We start from the raw sequence: 19,093 nt of genomic DNA on the forward strand, positions 1-19,093 counted from the left end.
CGAAGCTACGCAAGGGTCACTCTACATTCTCGCGGCAACTACACCGAGCTCTTCGGCCTGGGAGTTACCAATGGGCTTAATTCGGTTTGAAATATATTCAAGTATAAAAAACACTGTTCTTCAAAGTTATACCGAAATTATTGGAAAATGTACAAAAAGAATTTTTAATATTTTAGTTTTAAAATTTAAAAAACACTATAAAAAATTAATATATATTTTGCTTTTGTTATTTCTTTAGAAGAAAACAACCTTGAAACACTGTCATATCCCACGACAGTCGGGTCTAAGTAACCGGATCTAAATCGGATTTATATCCGGGCAAGCACGGTCAACTCGGCATCATTCATCGAAATTTCTTCAGGAATGTTTTCTTCCGCTACAACAACAACAACGAGAACACTGTCATATTTTTGTGAATAAAATTCAAAATATAGTGAATTTTTTATGAAACATTTACAAACATAAAACGGGAAACAATAAAAAAATTAATAACAAAAAAATCTGGATTTTTATATTTTTTTAATATTTATTAAAGGAGTAAAATATGGTTACAAAGTTTATAAAATCAATTTAATTTATTTAACTATAAAAGAACAGCAAGATAATAAAAAAGAGCTAGCATGCTCACAAAAGACAAACTGTGCTGTATAATATATTTACAATCAATATATGTAGATGGGTGTAGATTTTTTTATACTCCTGGACTGTATTTTGAGGTTAAGGTACCTAATAATTTCGCCTAGTGTTAGTATCGACTTACTAATTGCCCATTGAATTAATATAGTCTATTATTTGAACAATTATCCCAACTATAATACTTTCTAAAAAACACGGTACAAAATAATTTTTTTAAATAGAATGTAATACTTTCTAATTTTAGATTATAAATTTACTTTTGAAGATTTATATTGCTGAATGTACTTTTAATCGAAAACTCAATTTTCATTAGAGACATTTTCAACGATTCTATTCACACTTAATATTTCCCCCAAACGTGTCTCTTCTAGAAGATAGAAAATGGTATTAAGAATTAATTACGGTGTTACATATGTTCCGATTTCGAAAATTTTACAAAAAATATAGGTATATAATGATGCTATTTGTAGACATGTCATTTTTGTAGTTGAAAATATTAAATTACTTTTAAAATGTAATCATATACAGTATAAGAAGAATTTCTTATGCACGAGAAGTTGTAAAAACTTCTAATAAAACAATTGGTAGTGTAATGCACATATGAAAAGGTTAAAAGTATTGAATAAAACTTTAAAGCATATAAAAAAAAGTTGGTTAATATAACGAAAATGTAAAATATTTGTTTTAAAATTAATTAAACGTTAAAACATATAAGTACGGGTTTTCACTAATAGTTTTTTACAAGGACGTGCATAAAATAATTTAAATGTCCCAAATGCTATTTGTAGAGTCAATACACATATACCGACATATTTACATTTTAAATTCCCAAAAAAAAAATTACAAAACATGTTTAAATGTCATAAATGCATTTATGCGATGCATTTGGTACCCAAAGGAAAACCCAATAAGATTTTTTGAAGAAATATACATTATATAGACATTGAAGCCATGAATATCGATAGGATCGATATGAATATCGAGGTGATTTGCAGTGCTTTAGATCAGATGATAAGCACATTTTTGATATTTATTAACGTAAGCACTTGCTAAAATATATAAAAATGAATCAAGAAACTATAATATATTAGAAAAATTAACTAAATACCTTTGCTCTGCAAAACATGCTGTAAATGTAACCCTTAAAATGCGTAAGACATCAACATATGGGCCCATAAAGCATGATTATTTAAGATGTGTCCGCTATTGTCAACTGTTTGACAAATTTTTGCTCTAAGTCTGCGAATTCATCAACCCGCTGCATCTCTTCGGCATACTCGACCCATAAACATTCAAATTCATAGTTATCGGCAGTGAAATCACGCTCATAATTGAACTCGTCAAAAGTAAACGAGAGCTCCATATTCTCCATGATGATAATGTGCTGAAAATGAAACAATGTAGACATGTACTGAGAAGAGTAAATACAAGAACTGCATTCAGAAACTCTCGCAAGCGATCTCAAACAATTTGTTTTCTGTATATATATTTATATGTATAAGTTTAATAGTATAAATAAGTGGGCGCTATCATTGAGACCGCAGAACCAACCCCACCGCAGCCTTAGCGCGCACGTCAATTGAGTGTCTTATCAGTATCACTGAGCAGCTGATCGCTTATTTAGTAAACAAGTAATTTTCAATTTCGGCGAGGAAAAATGTCGCGAAAAAATGCAATTAATTTAATGCACGCTATAGCTAGCAAATCGTAAGTATTTTCAAAAATACTAAACTACTTAAATTTTTAATTAAATAAAATTTATTTAGTTGTAGCTGCCCGGCACATTCGCATGGATATAGTTCGGGCGCGCTGCAAGTGGCAGCTGGCACTCAAACCGGCAAAATGGAATACGCTTTTGAGGTGAAGATTCAAAAAAAATTAAAATAGTATACGATCACTTTCTACTTGCAGATGTCATCATCAACGGTGCGTTTTGGACCAGGTGTTTCAGCCGAACTTGGTGCAGATCTGCGCAACTGGGGTGCAAAGTCTGTTTGTTTGGTTACCGATGTTAATGTTGCTAAATTATCTAGTGTACGCACAGCCTTCGATTCGCTCAGTCGTCATGGCATACAATTTGAAGTGTATGATAAAACACGCGTTGAACCCACTGATGCTAGTTTATGGGATGCTGCGACCTTCGCAAGGGGAAAAGAATTTGATGCGTTTGTAGCAATAGGCGGTGGCTCTGCAATTGATACTTGCAAAGTGGCCAATTTATTTTCTTGTGATAAAGACGCAGAATTTTTGGATTATGTGAATAAGCCGATTGGTCGAGGCAAAGAGGTAATATCGAAGGTATTTCTTAAAAGTTATAAATTAATTTAAAATTTTCAACAGATTAATGTTAACTTGAAACCGTTGATCGCGTTACCGACAACTTCGGGCACCGGTTCAGAGACTACCGGTGTAGCTATTTTCGATTATAAAAAGTTGCACGCTAAAACGGGAATTTCAAGTAAATTTCTTAAACCCAAATTAGGTGTGTAACGCATTAGATTTCACAAGCATTTCTAATTAATTTATTCTACGTTTTTTTTCACTAAAGCTTTAATCGACCCGCTACATACTCTAACGCAACCAGAACGCGTCACAGCTTTTTGTGGGTTCGACGTTTTTTGTCATGCCCTCGAAAGTTTTACCGCCGTTGATTATCGTGAACGTGGCCCGGCGCCTGCTGACCCTAGCTTACGACCACCCTATCAAGGCCGTAACCCTATCTCTGATGTTTGGGCGCGCTATGCGCTACAAATAATACGTGAAAATTTCATAGACGCTATTTATCAGCCCGATAATTTAGAAGCTCGTTCTCGCATGCATCTAGCATCCACAATGGCTGGTGTAGGTTTCGGCAACGCTGGTGTACATCTTTGTCATGGCTTATCTTATCCCATATCGGGAAATGTACGCCAGTTTCGACCTGAAGGTTACGCCGATTCTCATGCAATTGTTCCACATGGGTTATCCGTTGTCATCAGCGCACCAGCTGTATTTCAGTTTACCGCGTCTGCATGTCCAGAACGTCATTTAGAAGCGGCGCAAATACTTGGCGGCCATACTAACAATGCAAAATTAGCAGATGCCGGAAATATTTTAGCAGATACCGTACGGACGTTTATGCAACGTGCAGGTATTGAAAATGGGTTGAAAGCTTTAGGATTTAGTGGTGATGACATTCCAGCATTGGTGGAGGGCACTTTGCCGCAGGAACGTATAACGAAATTAGCACCGCGGGAGCAAAGTAAAGAAGACTTGGCAAAACTTTTTGAAAACTCTATGGTAGTTTATTAAACTTACATCTTACCAAATTTTAGGTCGCTTTAAATAATATGTATATGTAGTTTTATATATTTATCACTTTTAACAATAAACAGTTCACAAAAATTACACTATTTAAATCTATTTGACACCTTTTATAATTTTTAAAAACATAAAATTTCACAACGGTACTTTGCACATACACAGGAAAAGGCTACCAACTGGTTGTAAGTCCACAATTCTAATTGGAATATTGTAAAAGACAATGTGCACTAATTGTGTTGCAAACCGAATTAAAACTTTAAAGTTATTGTTTATTACAAATAGATTCCTATAAAAAGAACATTTTAAAAATGTACTGAAAAATACATTGTTCTTTGCAATATTTTAATTGAATTTCATCACGTTCGGGTTAAGCTGTGAAAAACACACTGCCTTTGAAACCTGATGAAACAGTTTGACATCCACTGTAGGTTTTGTTGCAATATATTGAACAGCTGTTTCTAATGCACGATATGGCAACGCGTGAAGTTCAGCACGTGTGATTTGTTTGGGCTCATATTTTCCAGATTCCTGTACCGGTGTGAAACTTTTATATATTTTCTTACTTTTTAATACAAATATAATAAGTTAAACGTCAAAAATCACAATGGTCTTCTTTACTTGCAATCACTGCGGTGAATCCGTAAAAAAACCAGCTGTGGAGAAACACTACAGTACAAAATGCCGGGGTGCCATGAAGAATGTTTCATGTATGGATTGCCTCAAAGATTTTCATGGACAAGAGTATGTGGCACACACCAAATGTATTACAGAATTACAAAAATATTCCGGAAAAGATTATGTACATAAAGAAGCCAAGAACAGTGGTGCTAAAAAGCAAGAAGGTTGGATGGACATCATACGCGCTATACTTGATTCGAACGATTACAAGCTAAGCGGTCTGGCTCGTGATGCATTTGAACGCTTACAAAGTTTCGACAATGTGCCGAGAAAAAAGGCAAAATTCCAAAACTTTGCAAAAAATGGTTTGCATATGCCCGTGCGGTTGGCGGCAGAAGTTTGGGATGTGCTTGAAAAAGAACTGGAAAAGATGAAACTGGCGAAGCAACAAGAAAATGCCGCGGCAGCAGCGAAGAAAGAAGACACTTCTAATCAGAATGGTGTAAAACGAGAAGCAACTGAGGAAGCTGTAAGCGATGAGCCGGTAAAGAAAAAACCCAAAAAGAACAAAACAGAAAATGGCAAGCCACAAGAAGAGGAAAGCGAAAGCGCTGAAACTGTTAAAACAAAAAAGAAGAAATCAAAGAAGCTGGGAGTTGACGATGCAACTGCAATAACAGCTGAATCAAATGGAACCGATGAACCCGCCAAAAAGAAGTCAAAAAAGCAAAAGAATGATGTCCACGAGGCAGAAATCGCTGAAGAAACCGCTATAACAGCTGAATCAAATGGACTTACCAAAAAGAAGTCAAAGAAGCAAAAGAATGGTGTCCAAGAGGCAGATATCGCCGAAATTGTTGCCAATGATACAACATTAGAAGCGAACGGTGAAGCTAGTGATGATTTCGAATGGAGTGTGGTGTTAGATAAAATTGTACGAAAGAGTGATGACGGTATTGCCATGGAAAAGCTTAAAAAACGTGTCTTGAAAAAATATGCCGCTAAAATTGGTGCTGAAGAATTAACAGAGAAGCAGCAAAAGAAATTTGAAAAGAAATTCTCCAAGAACTTAAAGAAGTGCACAGCGGTGCAGGTGATAGGCGAAGTTGTAAAAGCGTGTTGACGTTCGCGAATTGTAATAAATGTAGTTACTTATAAATTGCCTAAGTTTCTATAAGATTTTGTATAATATTTAAGAACTTGACATAGTTTCTACTTTTACACACTAGCAAATAAATAATATGTACTTGTAAAATATGCAAAATATGTATATGTACATATGTATAATGCAATTATGTTTATTAAACATATTTATGTTATATACAAAAGCCGAATATACTGATAATTATTTTTGCATTGATACATGAAAAAATATTGGCAAGCAAATTCAACTTCATATGTGGTTAGCCGTCATTCTTACCATGCAACTATTATCCATCTGCATTTTTGCGGTCATTGCCATAATGACCAATAAAAAAACAAATATGAAGTATGAGTTTGCTAAAAACTTCGATTTTTCTTTCAAACTATAAAACTCAACTGCATTTCCGAATCAATTCAGTTGCAGTTTATACCATCAACTAAGTTAATATTTGTTAGCGAACAAAATGTATTTCCTTAAATTCGCAGTCTGCATATTTTCCATCATCCTTTACATAACATCTAATTTACCACTTTTCGTGGAGGCCGCACCTGGTATTTTACATCATCCTAGTTCTCATGTTGTGGTTGTGGAGCACCCTGTTGTGGTTGTCAAGCCGAAAGTGGTGCATCCAGTAGTGGTGGCCCGTCCAGTAGTGGTCGCCCGTCCAGTGGTCGTGTCACATCCAGTGGTTGTGTCACATCCAATTGTTGTATCACATCCTGTTGTGCTGGGGCATCATCATCTTCATTAGATGCAACAGTAGTGCTAATTGGACAGTGGAAGAATTTAGCTTGAAGGGATGTCAAAACAATTTTTACCAGTATAACCACGCCTCACAGCATATTTGAGGAAATAATATTGAAAAATATTGTTATTATTAATCAACTTATTTGGCTTGTAATAAAGGTTCATTGAAAATTCGAAAACTCAAAAACTTGGAAATCCAGTTCTAAAAACATTTAAAGGTTGCGACACCTACACCGATGAATATAAAACTGGACTTACATGCATATATACATATAGATATTCTACACATTGTATTGCTATTAACTTTTTCTCCCAGAGTTCGACAATCAGCAAATCTCCGCCATAAAAACTTAAATGCTCGGCTGATTTTCCGCCCATTTTCTTACAAGATTTACAACTCAATTAACGGCTAATCGATCATAACAATCTCTAGAACATAAACAAAGCCGGCTTCTCTTTGCATTTGATGCCTAAACGCATCTGACATTTATTCCGATTAGTAGTAAGTATGAAAGCAACCTCCCAAAATATATTCGCTAACGACACTAAGATCTTATCAGCAGCAATTTATGCTTGTGACATCTGCCTAAGTAGTTATAACAATAGCTATAGCTCGCGCTTATTACAATGCTAAGTTGTGAATAAGTAGTATAAAAGGTTTCTGCTGGTCTCAAGACATTGTTAGTCAGACAAAAGTTGCGAAACTATACACTTTTGAGTGCGTAAAGAAAAACTCCCGAAGTCTAAAACAATGAAGTGGTTATCGTTGTTCTTCGTTTTCGGCTTGCTCGCTGTGATCGGCAGCATGGGTACGTTAGCCAACGCCAAGCCCTTTCCTGAGCCGCGTGGACGTCCGCCAACCACTACACGTCGCCCACCCACTACCGACACCAATGACGCTGGTGTGCGACGCTAGCTGTCGGAGGAATCAGGGGACAGTGAGGCAGCAGCGAGTGCGGAGTACTGGAATAGTAAGGAACAGTATAAACCCAAACCCATGAAATGTTCAACACCGTTGAAGAAGGATCAACGTAAAATTGTAGTACAATGTTATGGTGAAGAAAAATTGCAATATGTTGAAATTATATTTGTTTGAGTGTAAGGTAAACACAAGATTGGCAATAAGGTGCATACAATTATTTGTTATCGAGTTTTCATTTAATTACTAACCCAAAATTTAATACTTCAATTGTTGAATAAATAATTTTGTTTTTCAAAACTAATAAAAATGTGTGTAAATAATTTGAAATTAATATATGAGTTATTACTACGTGCCTAGATAACAAATCTCAATTTTCCTATATTCTTTTACAACTCTTATCATTGAAAGTATCATTTGATGTGTACGTCTGACTTTACATCGTTGATCATGTGATAACTTTTATTGAGATATTATTCGTGAGAATAACCAAACCTTGCATCAGTAGCAGTGCGCAATTCAAATCACTGTCCCTGGCGCCGCACAGATGGAAATTAATTAATTCATAATTAACTAAAATTATAACCTAATTGAAATTCAAATGAAATGTATTAGTTTGAGCGTAACGAAATGATCAATGAACGGTTATAATTGCTAATTTAATGAATCATACAGGGAAAATATGGGAAAACCTTGGGTGAATCCCAAAAATAAATTGTAGTAATATAGTCAATTCCTTCGCGTGCCTGTTCAAAGCCAATTACTCTTATCAGAAATATTAATATTTCATCTTTTTAAGCGCGAATGTAAATCTGCATAGGCGTGACAGATTAAACAATTGTACAAAAAATTCCAACACCTCACTACAACACACATGATTATTGCAATAATTATCCGAAAGCCTATAAAAAGGAATTCAGCAAGGGAAAACGCATTACTTGCTGGCATAAAGTAACTGACGAGTGGACTTGAATCATTAATAATATTGCTAATACTGAAAGGAGTTCCAACATATTCGAAATGCGTTTTGCAGTTTTCCTGTTGCCAATTTTATTGTTGTTGTGCTGGAGCTGCAGCCAATTGCCGGTGGTGGCCGGAACAAAGAAAATCGGCGGTGGTTATGGCAAGAAGAGCACTGGCGGTGGTGGCAAAAAATGCGGCTAAGGAAAACAAGGATATTTTTATAATTGTTAAATGTGGTCAATGATTTGTGTTATGTGTTATGGAATATGTGTTTAAAATAAATGGAATAATAAAATATCGAAATTAAATATTTAAACCAGTTATATTGCGTCTAAAGAGGTCAATTAGCGGAGAGAATTGAAATGTAAATTAACTTGTCGTGGTTGGTGTCTAAACGTATTTAATATACCAAAATATTATAATTTGTTAAATGTGTCAGAAGTTCGCCAAATGTGTTTGAGTTTCTTTTAAAGTTTCAAAAAGGAATATTGAACGTTTACGGTTAATACAATGGATATTCATTTGAAAACGTTTTAAAGCATTGCAGTTGGCGTTTTACCTAAATTTATTATCTGTTAAACTCTGAACAATTAATATTAATGAATTTAAATCTTCTAATGTATAACAAATCCATTAGAGAAAAATGTGCTGAAGGCTTGCCCAAACGCAAAAAAAAAATTAAAAAGAGAATTTGGTTGGAAAAACTAAATTTTTTTGGGTATATTAAGGGGTTACATGGGTTTCCTCGGGTAAAAAACACCATTTTTTCAAACAAAATTTTCGTTTAAATAACTAAATATTTTATTAGAATTTTTTATTCTTACAAACACACACATTTTTGAAAAAGAAATTTGCTAAATTTTTGGGAAAACATATTTTAAACTGAACAGAAAAAACTGAGCCCGAGTTGGCACGATAACTCCTTATAGGGAAGTGAAAAATACGTGTTTAATTTAAATTCTTAATTTAGAACTTGGACGAAGGAAAAAATAACTGAAAATTGGATTTTTGGCAGACATTTAAGTATGTAAGCACTTAAGACCAACAGGAGCCATATACTTATACGTTTGCGAATTGAATGTCAATGGGTTATATACACTTGTAAGTCAGAAAAATAAGACAAAAATATTTTATTTAATAAATTTATTTAATAAATAAAATATTTACATTTAAATTGTTTGGTTAAAAGGCATACTCGCGATGTTTCCAAAAACGGCGATCTATCCATAAATAAAAACTATAGAGATATCACATTGATCAGCCTCCCATAAAAATTCTCATCAAACTTCTTCTAAACCGAATGCAGGCCTATTCTTAAAGTTCGTTGAGAAAGCAGGCTTTCGCAAAGAAAATCATATCCTATTGTCACAATTCTCGTCTTATTGGAACAAATCAACGTGTGGAAAGTGAATGTCAACATATGTTTTGTAGACTTCAACACCGCTTTTGGTAGTATAAACCGCCGTCATATCCGGAACTGTGGGCAAAAAATAGTAAGACTTTGTAATTTAAATTTCGTGCGAAACCCCATTCGTCGCAATATTTTTTTCTAAGTTGGTATGATTATCAGTGATGTCTATGTCAAATTTCACATCCAAATAATCATTGATGTTTAGTATACCCTTTTCTGTCTGAAGTACATAAAGCGCATTCGGCGATTTCTGCGATGAGTGAAATTATTCAACAAAGAAGTTCCATTAAATTTTGTGTGCGGAATGAAATATCTGGTACCGAAACGTTCATAATGTAGGAAAAGGACTTCGGTGATAATTGTTTATCGCGGTTTATTGCTACAAATTATTCAAAGAGGGTTGAGAACGCGTTGACGACGAACCACGTCCCAGACGACCATCAACATCAACTGATGAATATCGAGGTGTGGTACACTCCGAATTCCAAACTTGGCCAAACTGTCAACAAGGAATACTATTTGAAGGTAATGCATCGTTTGCGCGAAGCTTCTCGTAAATATGCACCACAATCGCTTGAGCTAACCATCACGTGGATGATTTGGCTAGGACATACACTACACAAAATTATTGGTGAGGTTTGCAGAACTACTCTTTATTGGAACCTACGTGGGTCTAGAAATTGCGAACGTCCGAAAACTTCTTGGCGACATACATATAGTAGATGCTGACTTGAAAGACTCTCATAATAACTGGTATAGTTTACGTTATCTCCCAAAAACTCGGAACGAATTGAACGCCTTATTTTTGCCTTAATGCTCCTACCGGAATGAAAGGAAATACTATATAATAATCGGTCATTCATTCTGAACATTTTTCTATTACCTTGCTCCCTTAGTCGATCTCTAGAAGGACCTCCGAAAAAATATGTATGGTGGTGAGAAAGATTTTTGGCTTAAATTGATCTCAAATTGAAAGACAAAAAAATATATTATTAATGTAGGGTCCGTACATCTATACAAGTAATTATAAAAGGACAAATAAGAATTTTGAATTCTGATAAGATGACGCCATCACAAAGAAAATTGCTTTTAAAGGGTTATCCATTTCGAGGTTCCCTACTTAAACACACAGAAACTTCTAGTTTAATGGGGAATATTTACTATCATTCGAAAGAACATTCTTTGGTATTTACTTTTGGAAGATTATCTCTTTCAAATTTTTGCCGCGACTACGTCTTAGATGGTCTATCCGTTGTGTCCATTTTTCGATGCCTCGTTCGAGCATTTCAACTGGTAACTGGCGAATGATACGCGTGATGTTTTGCTCCAAAGCCTGAATCGAAGTGTGATTGTCCGCATAGACTTTAGACTTTACATATCTCACATTCAAGTCAGGAAAAGACTAACGGTGGATATCCCACGATCCTGGTGGCCAATCGACCGGCCCAAGACGTGAAATTATCTGCTTACCGAAGTGTTCTCTCAATAAAGCCATGGATTGATGCGATATGTGGAAAGTGGCGCTGTCTTGTTGAATCCAAATGTCGCCGAGATCATGAGCTTCAATGTCAGGCATATGTAAGAAATTCGGGTGCAAATTTTAATGCAGTCGGTCTAGTTGTTTCGGAGAAATTTTTAGAAAAAATTATTTATGCTTAAAATTTATCAAACTTCGATCCAAAAAAATTTAGGTTAATTCCATCAGAAATTGACTAATTTCCCGATAATCGGTAAAATAAGAAGTTTATTAATGGTTTTAAATGACGTACCCGGTTCTTTATAAGATCAGCTGTTTATCAAAATGTAACTTGAGTAGTTAGGCTTAAAGAAAGATTATGTGACACAAATAACGGTGATGTTCACTTTATGTGTTATGGAATATGTGTTTAAAATAAATGGAATAAAAAAATATCGAAACTAAATATTTAAACAAGTTATATTGCGTCCAAAGAGGTCAATTAGCGGAGAGAATTGAGATGTAAATTAACTTGTCGTGGTTGGTGTCTAAACGTATTTAATATACCAAAATATTATAATTTGTTAAATGTGTCAGAAGTTCGCCAAATGTGTTTGAGTTTCTTTTATAGTTTCAAATAGGAACCTTCAATACGTTTAATACAATGGATTTCCATTTGAAATACGTCTTCATATAACAAAAAACAATAAGAAATACTGTTTTTAACTTGCAGTCTTACAACAACTCAGTGTTGCAGATTATTTTTTTCTTTCTTTGAAAGCGTTTTAAAGCATTGAAGGAGGCATTTAACCTAAATTTATTATCTATTAAACTCTGATTGGACAATTCATATTTATTAAAAAATTAAATTCTTCTAGTGTAAAAAAATTGAAATCCATTAGAGAAAAATATGCGGAAGGCCTGTCCAGAAGTGAAAAGTCAAAAAAAAACAAAAGAAGTAAAAACAAAAGTTAAGGCAAAGAAAACTTAAAAGAGAATTTGCTTGAAAAAAATAAAAAATTTTTAGGCACATTAAAAGGTTACATGGGTCTCCTCGGGTAAAAAACTGATTTTTTTCAACAATTTTTTCTCATATAAAAAATTAAATATTTCATTAGAATTTTTTATTGTTATAAACATACACTATTAACAAAGAAATTCTGAAATTTTTGACAAAAAAAATTTCAAATTCTGCCATTGCGACGCCATTTCCGGTGACTCCTCGGTACATAGATGCACCCGAGTTGGCAGGATAACTCTTTACAAGATCATCGAAAGTGAAAAAATATGTGTTTTAGTTAAAACCTTAACATAGAACATAGATGAAGTCAAAGAAAAACAGAAATTCGGAGTTTTAGCAAACATTTTCACAAAAAAAATAAAATTTCAGAGAAAACTTCCCAACATTCTTTTTGAAATAGTTGTAATCGGAAAAAATTCTTCATCCAAGTCTTTAAGAACTATATCTTTTGTATCATTGATTGGAGAAAAACGCGTTTAAAGACGTTACACTTAGCCTTAGTCTTGGGCGCTCAAATTCTCAAGACTGTATCTCCGAAACTGTTACTCGGATCAATTTGAAAACTGTATTATAAAGGTGTTGTAGAATTTAATAAGACAATAAAAAAGACCAACAGGAGCTTTGCAAACTTTAAATAAATTAACACTGTGTTAAGTGCCTATTCTTAAGGTTCGTTGAGAAAGCAGGCCTTCGCAAAGAAAATCATATCCTATTGTCACAATTCTCGTCTTATTGGAATAAATCAACGTGTGGAAAGTGAATATCAACATATGTTTTGTAGACTTCAACACCGCTTTTGGTAGTATAAACCGCCGTCATATCCGGAACTGTGGGCAAAAAATAGTAAGACTTTGTAATTTAAATTTCGTGCGAAACCCCATTCGTCGCAATATTTTTTTCTAAGTTGGTATGATTATCAGTGATGCCTATGTCGAATTTCACATCCAAATAATCATTGATGTTTAGTATACCCTTTTCTGTCTGAAGTACATAAAGCGCATTCGACGATTTCTACGATGAGTGAAATTATTCAACAAAGAAGTTCCATTAAATTTTGTGTGCGGAATGAAATATCTGGTACCGAAACGATCATAATGTAGGAAAAGGACTTCGGTGATAATTGTTTATCGCGGTTTATTGCTACAAATTATTCAAAGAGGGTTGAGAACGCGTTGACGACGAACCACGTCCCATCGACCATCAACATCAACTGATGAATATCGAGGTGTGGTACACTCCGAATTCCAAACTTGGCCAAACTGTCAACAAGGAATACTATTTGAAGGTAATGCATCGTTTGCGCGAAGCTTCTCGTAAATATGCACCACAATCGCTTGAGCTAACCATCACGTGGATGATTTGGCTAGGACATACACTACACAAAATTATTGGTGAGGTTTGCAGAACTACTCTTTATTGGAACCTACGTGGGTCTAGAAATTGCGAACGTCCGAAAACTTCTTGGCGACATACATATAGTAGATGCTGACTTGAAAGACTCTCATAATAACTGGTATAGTTTACGTTATCTCCCAAAAACTCGGAACGAATTGAACGCCTTATTTTTGCCTTAATGCTCCTACCGGAATGAAAGGAAATACTATATAATAATCGGTCATTCATTTTGAGCATTTTTTCTATTCCCTTGCTCCCTTAGCCGATCTCTAGAAGGACCTCCGAAAAAATATGTATGGTGGTGAGAAAGATTTTTGGCTTAAATTGATCTCAAATTGAAAAACAAAAAATATAATATTAATGTAGGGTCCGTACATCTATACAAGTAATTATAAAAGGACAAGTAAGAATTTTGAATTCTGATAAGATGACGCCATCACAAAGAAAATTGCTTTAAAAGGGTTATCCATTTCGAGGTTCCCTACTTAAACACACAGAAACTTCTAGTGGGGAATATTTATTATCATTCGAAAGAACATTCTTTGGTATTTACTTTGGAAGATTATCTCTTTCAAATTTTTGCCGCGACTACGTCTTAGATGGTCCATCCGTTGCGTCCATTTTTCGATGCCTCGTTCGAGCATTTCAACTGGTAACTGGCGAATGATACGCGTGATGTTTTGCTCCAAAGCCTGAATCGAAGTGTGATTGTCCGCATAGACTTTAGACTTTACATATCTCACATTCAAGTCAGAAAAAGACTAACGGTGGATATCACACGATCTTGGTGGCCAATCGACCGGCCCAAGACGTGAAATTATCTGCTTACCGAAGTGTTCTCTCAATAACTCTATTGGTTGATGCGATATGTGAGTTTCGCTGTCTTGTTGAATCCAAATGTCGCCGAGATCACGAGCTTCAATGTCAGGCATATCTAAGAAATTCGGGTGGAAATTTTAATGCAGTCGGTCTAGTTGTTTCGGAGAAATTTTTAGAAAAAAATATTTATGCTTAAAATTTATCAAACTTCGATCCAAAAAAATTTAGGTTAATTCCATCAGAAATTGACTAATTTCCCGATAATCGGTAAAATAAGAAGTTTATTAATGGTTTTAAATGACGTACCCGGTTCTTTATAAGATCAGCTGTTTATCAAAATGTAACTTGAGTAGTTAGGCTTAAAGAAAGATTATGTGACACAAATAACGGTGATGTTCACTTTTCATCAATATCTTTATTTTTTATTCATTAGATTTCAATAATTTTCGCTTAGCTCATTTCAATGCACACATTTATACATAAACATACATATGTATATATATATATTAGTTTTTATTTTTCACAGTAAATTCTTTAATCTTTACTTTAGTTTGTTTAATATTAATATTTTTATTACACTTTTCTTACTTTAATTAAATACAAATTAATTTAAAGTTAACGTAAAAAAATGTAAGTTAATTGAATACAATTAAATGACAATTACTTAACTATTTTTATATAAATACTTACATACATAGATAAACATGAGTATGCACTATATGTTGTTGTTTTCGAGTATTTATGTCTGCCTGACAACACTAACAAATTTAATTCCGTTTAACTACAAAAAGTCTTCTTAATTGTGTGGTGTAAATTTGATTAACACTCAATTTGCTTATAAACACGCATATATGTATGTGTGAATTAATAGTTTTGTGTGCTTAAGTGCTGTATTTTATTTGCCTGTTTTTTCTTGCACCATCATTCAAATTTGTTGCAACTTTTTTATTATTATTGAGTACCGTATTTGCAGTTTTTGTTGGTTTTCAATTGTTTAATTTTGGTATTATATTTATAGCCGGTCCTCCATATTTTTTTATACTTGCAATTACCATTAGTCATTCGTACTTAATTATGCTAATGAGCCACTACTGTTAGTATGTATTTGATTTGATTTCGCTGCTTGCACACACACACACTTACACTTGTCGCCTGCCTGCTAATTACACGCGTACTCATTGAAATTTTTCATTTGCCTTCTTGAATGCTTAATCGCATTAATTAGCTGTCGACATGTGTTTGATATTTTTTGATTTTTTACAATTATTATTATCTTTCATTTATTTATTTTTTGCAATGTTGTCGTGCTTGATTTAGTTTAATATTATCGCAAAATGTTCATCGATTCGTGGGACTTAATTGGCTTTCAATTTAAATCGCATTATAATTGTGTTTCTAATAATAGCATTAGCACGTGCCTGTACATACATACATACATACATGTACATTATGTATAAAAATACACATATATGTATGTAGGTGTACATCTAAATCACACGACTTCATCTAATCGCAGTTGTATGTATTACAATAATGTCTGTATGTATGTATGTATGTATGACTTTTTTATACTCTTGCAACATGTTGCTACAGGGTATACTAGTTTTGTTCACAAGTTGCAATCCGAGTGACTGTCTGTCTGTCCATCCGTCCGTCCGTGTGAGCTGTAACTTGGGTAAAAATTTAGATATCGTAATGAAATCTGGTATATATGTTTCGTAATCAGATTGCTGCCACGCCCACGAACCGCCATTAACCGAAACCCTATAAAGTGTCATAGCTAAGCCCTTAATTAAGTTATAGAGCTGTAATTTGGTTCAGAGGATTGCAGTAGCAAGGGGCACCTGTAAGCTAAAAACTTGAAAAAGTAGGCGTAGCCCCGACTTCTAATAGGTTTAATGTAAATATCTCCTAGACCTAAGCTGAAGTACGATAGTTAAATTCGCAAAAAACATATCGTATAAGAACTTGTACCGACAGTTGGAAAATGAATGAAATCGGACCATAACCCCGCTCCTCCCCATATAACGATACTGTTAAAAACTACTAAAAATTCGTAAATCAATAACTAAGCACGCCAGAGACATAAAATTATTACTCTCGAGATGATATGAGACTCTGGACGTTGGGCGTGGCACCGCTCACTTTTAGTTGAAATTACATAACTCGGATCCTGATATAACGATTTCAACCAAATTCGGTACGTGACATTCTATTTACATTCCTATATAACGGTGCCAAAATGGACAAAATCGGACTGCAACCACGCCTACTTCCTATATAACACTATTTCAAATTCCACCTCATTCTTTCTCTTTCCAGTGTACAAAACAAGAATCAATCAAAATAACGAGCAAAGTTTTATGCACAAATAATGTCTTTCAGATATGCCACATTATAACAAAAAATGGTTCAAACCCAACAAAAACTGTTCAAGCCCCTAAGTACCGAATATATAGAACCCATTAATTATAGTATGAAATAAATGATTGAAAGAGAGAAAGAATCCGTTCCAGGTAATGGTATGTCTATATATCAAAAATATATTGAATCGGGTCAATACTTCCTCTAGCCCCCTATACCTAATATAAAGGTTTTCGAACTTCGACTTAAAACCACATATGTGAGTTATCTCAATGAAATTGAAGGAACTCGTTTTGCTGATAATATTGTATCTTTGTGCCTAAAATGGCTAAAATTAGGCGAAACTTGTCTTATTCCCCATATAACTAATATCAGGATTTTCAAATATCCGGCTGATTTTACTCCGGATAATTGGTGATGAAATGTGGGGTACCTTAATGAATCACAAGGAACATTTAATTAGTACGTGGCATATTAATAGTCAAATATTGGCAAAAATAAATAAAATTGGGTCGATACTACACTCAACTCCCATATACTACTTATCTATAGTACAATGATTTTTGTTTTTCTAACAAATCTTATGTGTGAACCAGTGAGTTGTATAGTATATACATATGTATGTATACATATGTATAATTCGAACCCTTGAATTGATACTATAAGTCAAACTTCATAAAAATTTTTATTCATATCTCGTAAGTTTTTTTATGGATTATGGTAAGTTAGGGAAGTTCAACTGTATATCTACTTGCTTGGATTTCGATCCTCTGGTTGACGCATTAAGGTATTTTCTTGGTTTTGATTTTTGCAAGTTGCAAGAGTATAAAATGCTCGGTTGCACATGAACTTAGCCCTTATTTTTTTTTTTGGAACTGCATTCATTTAGTTTTATTTTCAAATTAGGTTTTCACGCATTTTTTCGACAAAAAACGTATTTGCTCATTATAGGAAATTTATTAAATTTATTGCTTAAATATTGTAATTAATTAGTTTCATTAGTCTACTACGTACATACATACATATATTTACAATTATAACATGACTTTGATTATTTTATTTTCAAATTTACTGCAAATTTATGCATACAGTTTTTGCAAGTGGGTTGATTTTTTGGATGAGGTGGGTCTGTAGTGATTGCTCAAGGTTTAAAATTTAAAAGAGAGAGATATTTAAAGATAAATTCTGTATAACTTATTATATACAATAAATATGTATGTATGTATAATATAATGTTGAGCTATTACCAAAAATAAGTAAGAAATCAGAAAAGCAGCAATAAAGGTTGAGATTTTGAATATTTTTTATTTCACGCATATTAAAACGTCATAACGGTATTGAAGCATGATGCGAATGAAGACGACTCTATGGTGAATATATCAGCAAGCTTGCTTGACATTGAATTTACTTGCACTGGAAACTAACTTGTCTTGTTCCAGAATGTTTGTGAGATTTCAAACTAAAATTTTTCAAAAAGTTTGTCGCTCATTGTTGCTAAGCAGTCAAGATTAATGAACCGCTTTACAGAGGTTTATTTTAATTTTGTTTAGATTAGATCTCCTGAACATATAAAATGTGACAATATATGTCCTTTATAAAGTCGTAAACCATGCATCTGACCATGTTATGGTCTTTAGCAAAGTTGTTGTGCATGAGCCAAGGAAGGTTTATGAGTCGGTACGACCAATTCTCTACAGATGGTGCCACTGACATTCCAATGTAAATTGTGTAAATTGTGTCCGGCTCACATTGAACAGACACAGAAGTGTTTTTTCGGCATCCGAAGCCCATCGATTGTAAATTGAGTCGAAAAGAATATTTGCTGACTCAATCCAAAAAAAAATATCCAGGAGAATTTTATATTCCACAGCACCAGTATCATATTTATGAATTTTTTTTTCGGTATACATAAGCTTGGCAGTCAAGTTTTCCAACTCAACCTTCTAGTAAATGAAAACGGAATTGTTTTCAGTTGTTCTTTTAATGTTTCTTTTAATAAATGTCTAAAGGTGTATCATTATGTGCTGAGAATAAATTTTCATCTATCAGGGTTTCAACATCGAACAACAAGACTGTGATTCTCAACGCTCTCAGCTGGAGCTTCTTAGCTGCTGTCATAGTAACATAATATATTAGTACTTATTATCCAGATATTTAATATGATATTTAATATGAATTTATAAGTCTCATAATTGAGTGAAAGTAATGCCACAAAAGTCAACCAACTGCATAAAACTTACACTTAATTGCCAAAAAGTATTAAAATATAATATGCTCCAGGCAAATGCATTACGAAT

General features: G+C 33.8%; 4 protein-coding genes across 4 annotated transcripts in view; 3 read left to right on the forward strand and 1 right to left on the reverse strand.

Annotated features, from left to right (window-relative positions):
* Nucleotides 1-1,354: 1,354 nt before the first annotated feature.
* The window catches only part of LOC126756340 (kazrin), a 156,984-nt gene continuing 139,245 nt past the window's right edge, over nt 1,355-19,093 (reverse strand). The window contains 2 exon segments of the mRNA XM_050469322.1: nt 1,355-1,685; nt 1,745-2,020. The gene's annotated coding sequence lies outside the window, so the exon portion shown is untranslated.
* On the forward strand, nt 2,182-4,038 carry LOC126756332 (probable hydroxyacid-oxoacid transhydrogenase, mitochondrial). Its single transcript, XM_050469312.1, has 5 exons — nt 2,182-2,343; nt 2,403-2,496; nt 2,548-2,922; nt 2,977-3,118; nt 3,185-4,038. Exons 1-5 carry the CDS (start codon nt 2,294-2,296, stop codon nt 3,925-3,927), a joined length of 1,404 nt encoding a protein of 467 aa, XP_050325269.1. The 5' UTR covers nt 2,182-2,293; the 3' UTR covers nt 3,928-4,038.
* Nucleotides 4,431-5,772, forward strand: LOC126756333 (uncharacterized protein C16C10.8). Its single transcript, XM_050469313.1, has one exon. The coding sequence runs from the start codon at nt 4,544-4,546 to the stop codon at nt 5,678-5,680; it is 1,137 nt and encodes a 378-aa protein (XP_050325270.1). The 5' UTR covers nt 4,431-4,543; the 3' UTR covers nt 5,681-5,772.
* On the forward strand, nt 5,983-7,701 carry LOC126756338 (uncharacterized). The gene has a single exon (XM_050469321.1). It carries the CDS (start codon nt 7,200-7,202, stop codon nt 7,362-7,364), a length of 165 nt encoding a protein of 54 aa, XP_050325278.1. The 5' UTR covers nt 5,983-7,199; the 3' UTR covers nt 7,365-7,701.

Source organism: Bactrocera neohumeralis, chromosome 4 (assembly GCF_024586455.1).
Source record: "Bactrocera neohumeralis isolate Rockhampton chromosome 4, APGP_CSIRO_Bneo_wtdbg2-racon-allhic-juicebox.fasta_v2, whole genome shotgun sequence".
Classification (NCBI taxonomy): Eukaryota; Metazoa; Arthropoda; class Insecta; order Diptera; family Tephritidae; genus Bactrocera; species Bactrocera neohumeralis.

Excerpts from the sequence above, each read along its gene's own strand:
- LOC126756333 (XM_050469313.1), top strand. The coding sequence starts at position 4,544 with ATGGTCTTCTTTACTTGCAATCACTGCGGTGAATCCGTAAAAAAACCA.
- LOC126756332 (XM_050469312.1), top strand. The coding sequence starts at position 2,294 with ATGTCGCGAAAAAATGCAATTAATTTAATGCACGCTATAGCTAGCAAA. Across the intron at positions 2,497-2,547 it reads AAATGGAATACGCTTTTGAG|ATGTCATCATCAACGGTGCG; the intron begins GTGAAGATTCAA and ends TTCTACTTGCAG. Across the intron at positions 2,923-2,976 it reads CGATTGGTCGAGGCAAAGAG|ATTAATGTTAACTTGAAACC; the intron begins GTAATATCGAAG and ends AATTTTCAACAG.
- LOC126756338 (XM_050469321.1), top strand. The coding sequence starts at position 7,200 with ATGAAGTGGTTATCGTTGTTCTTCGTTTTCGGCTTGCTCGCTGTGATC.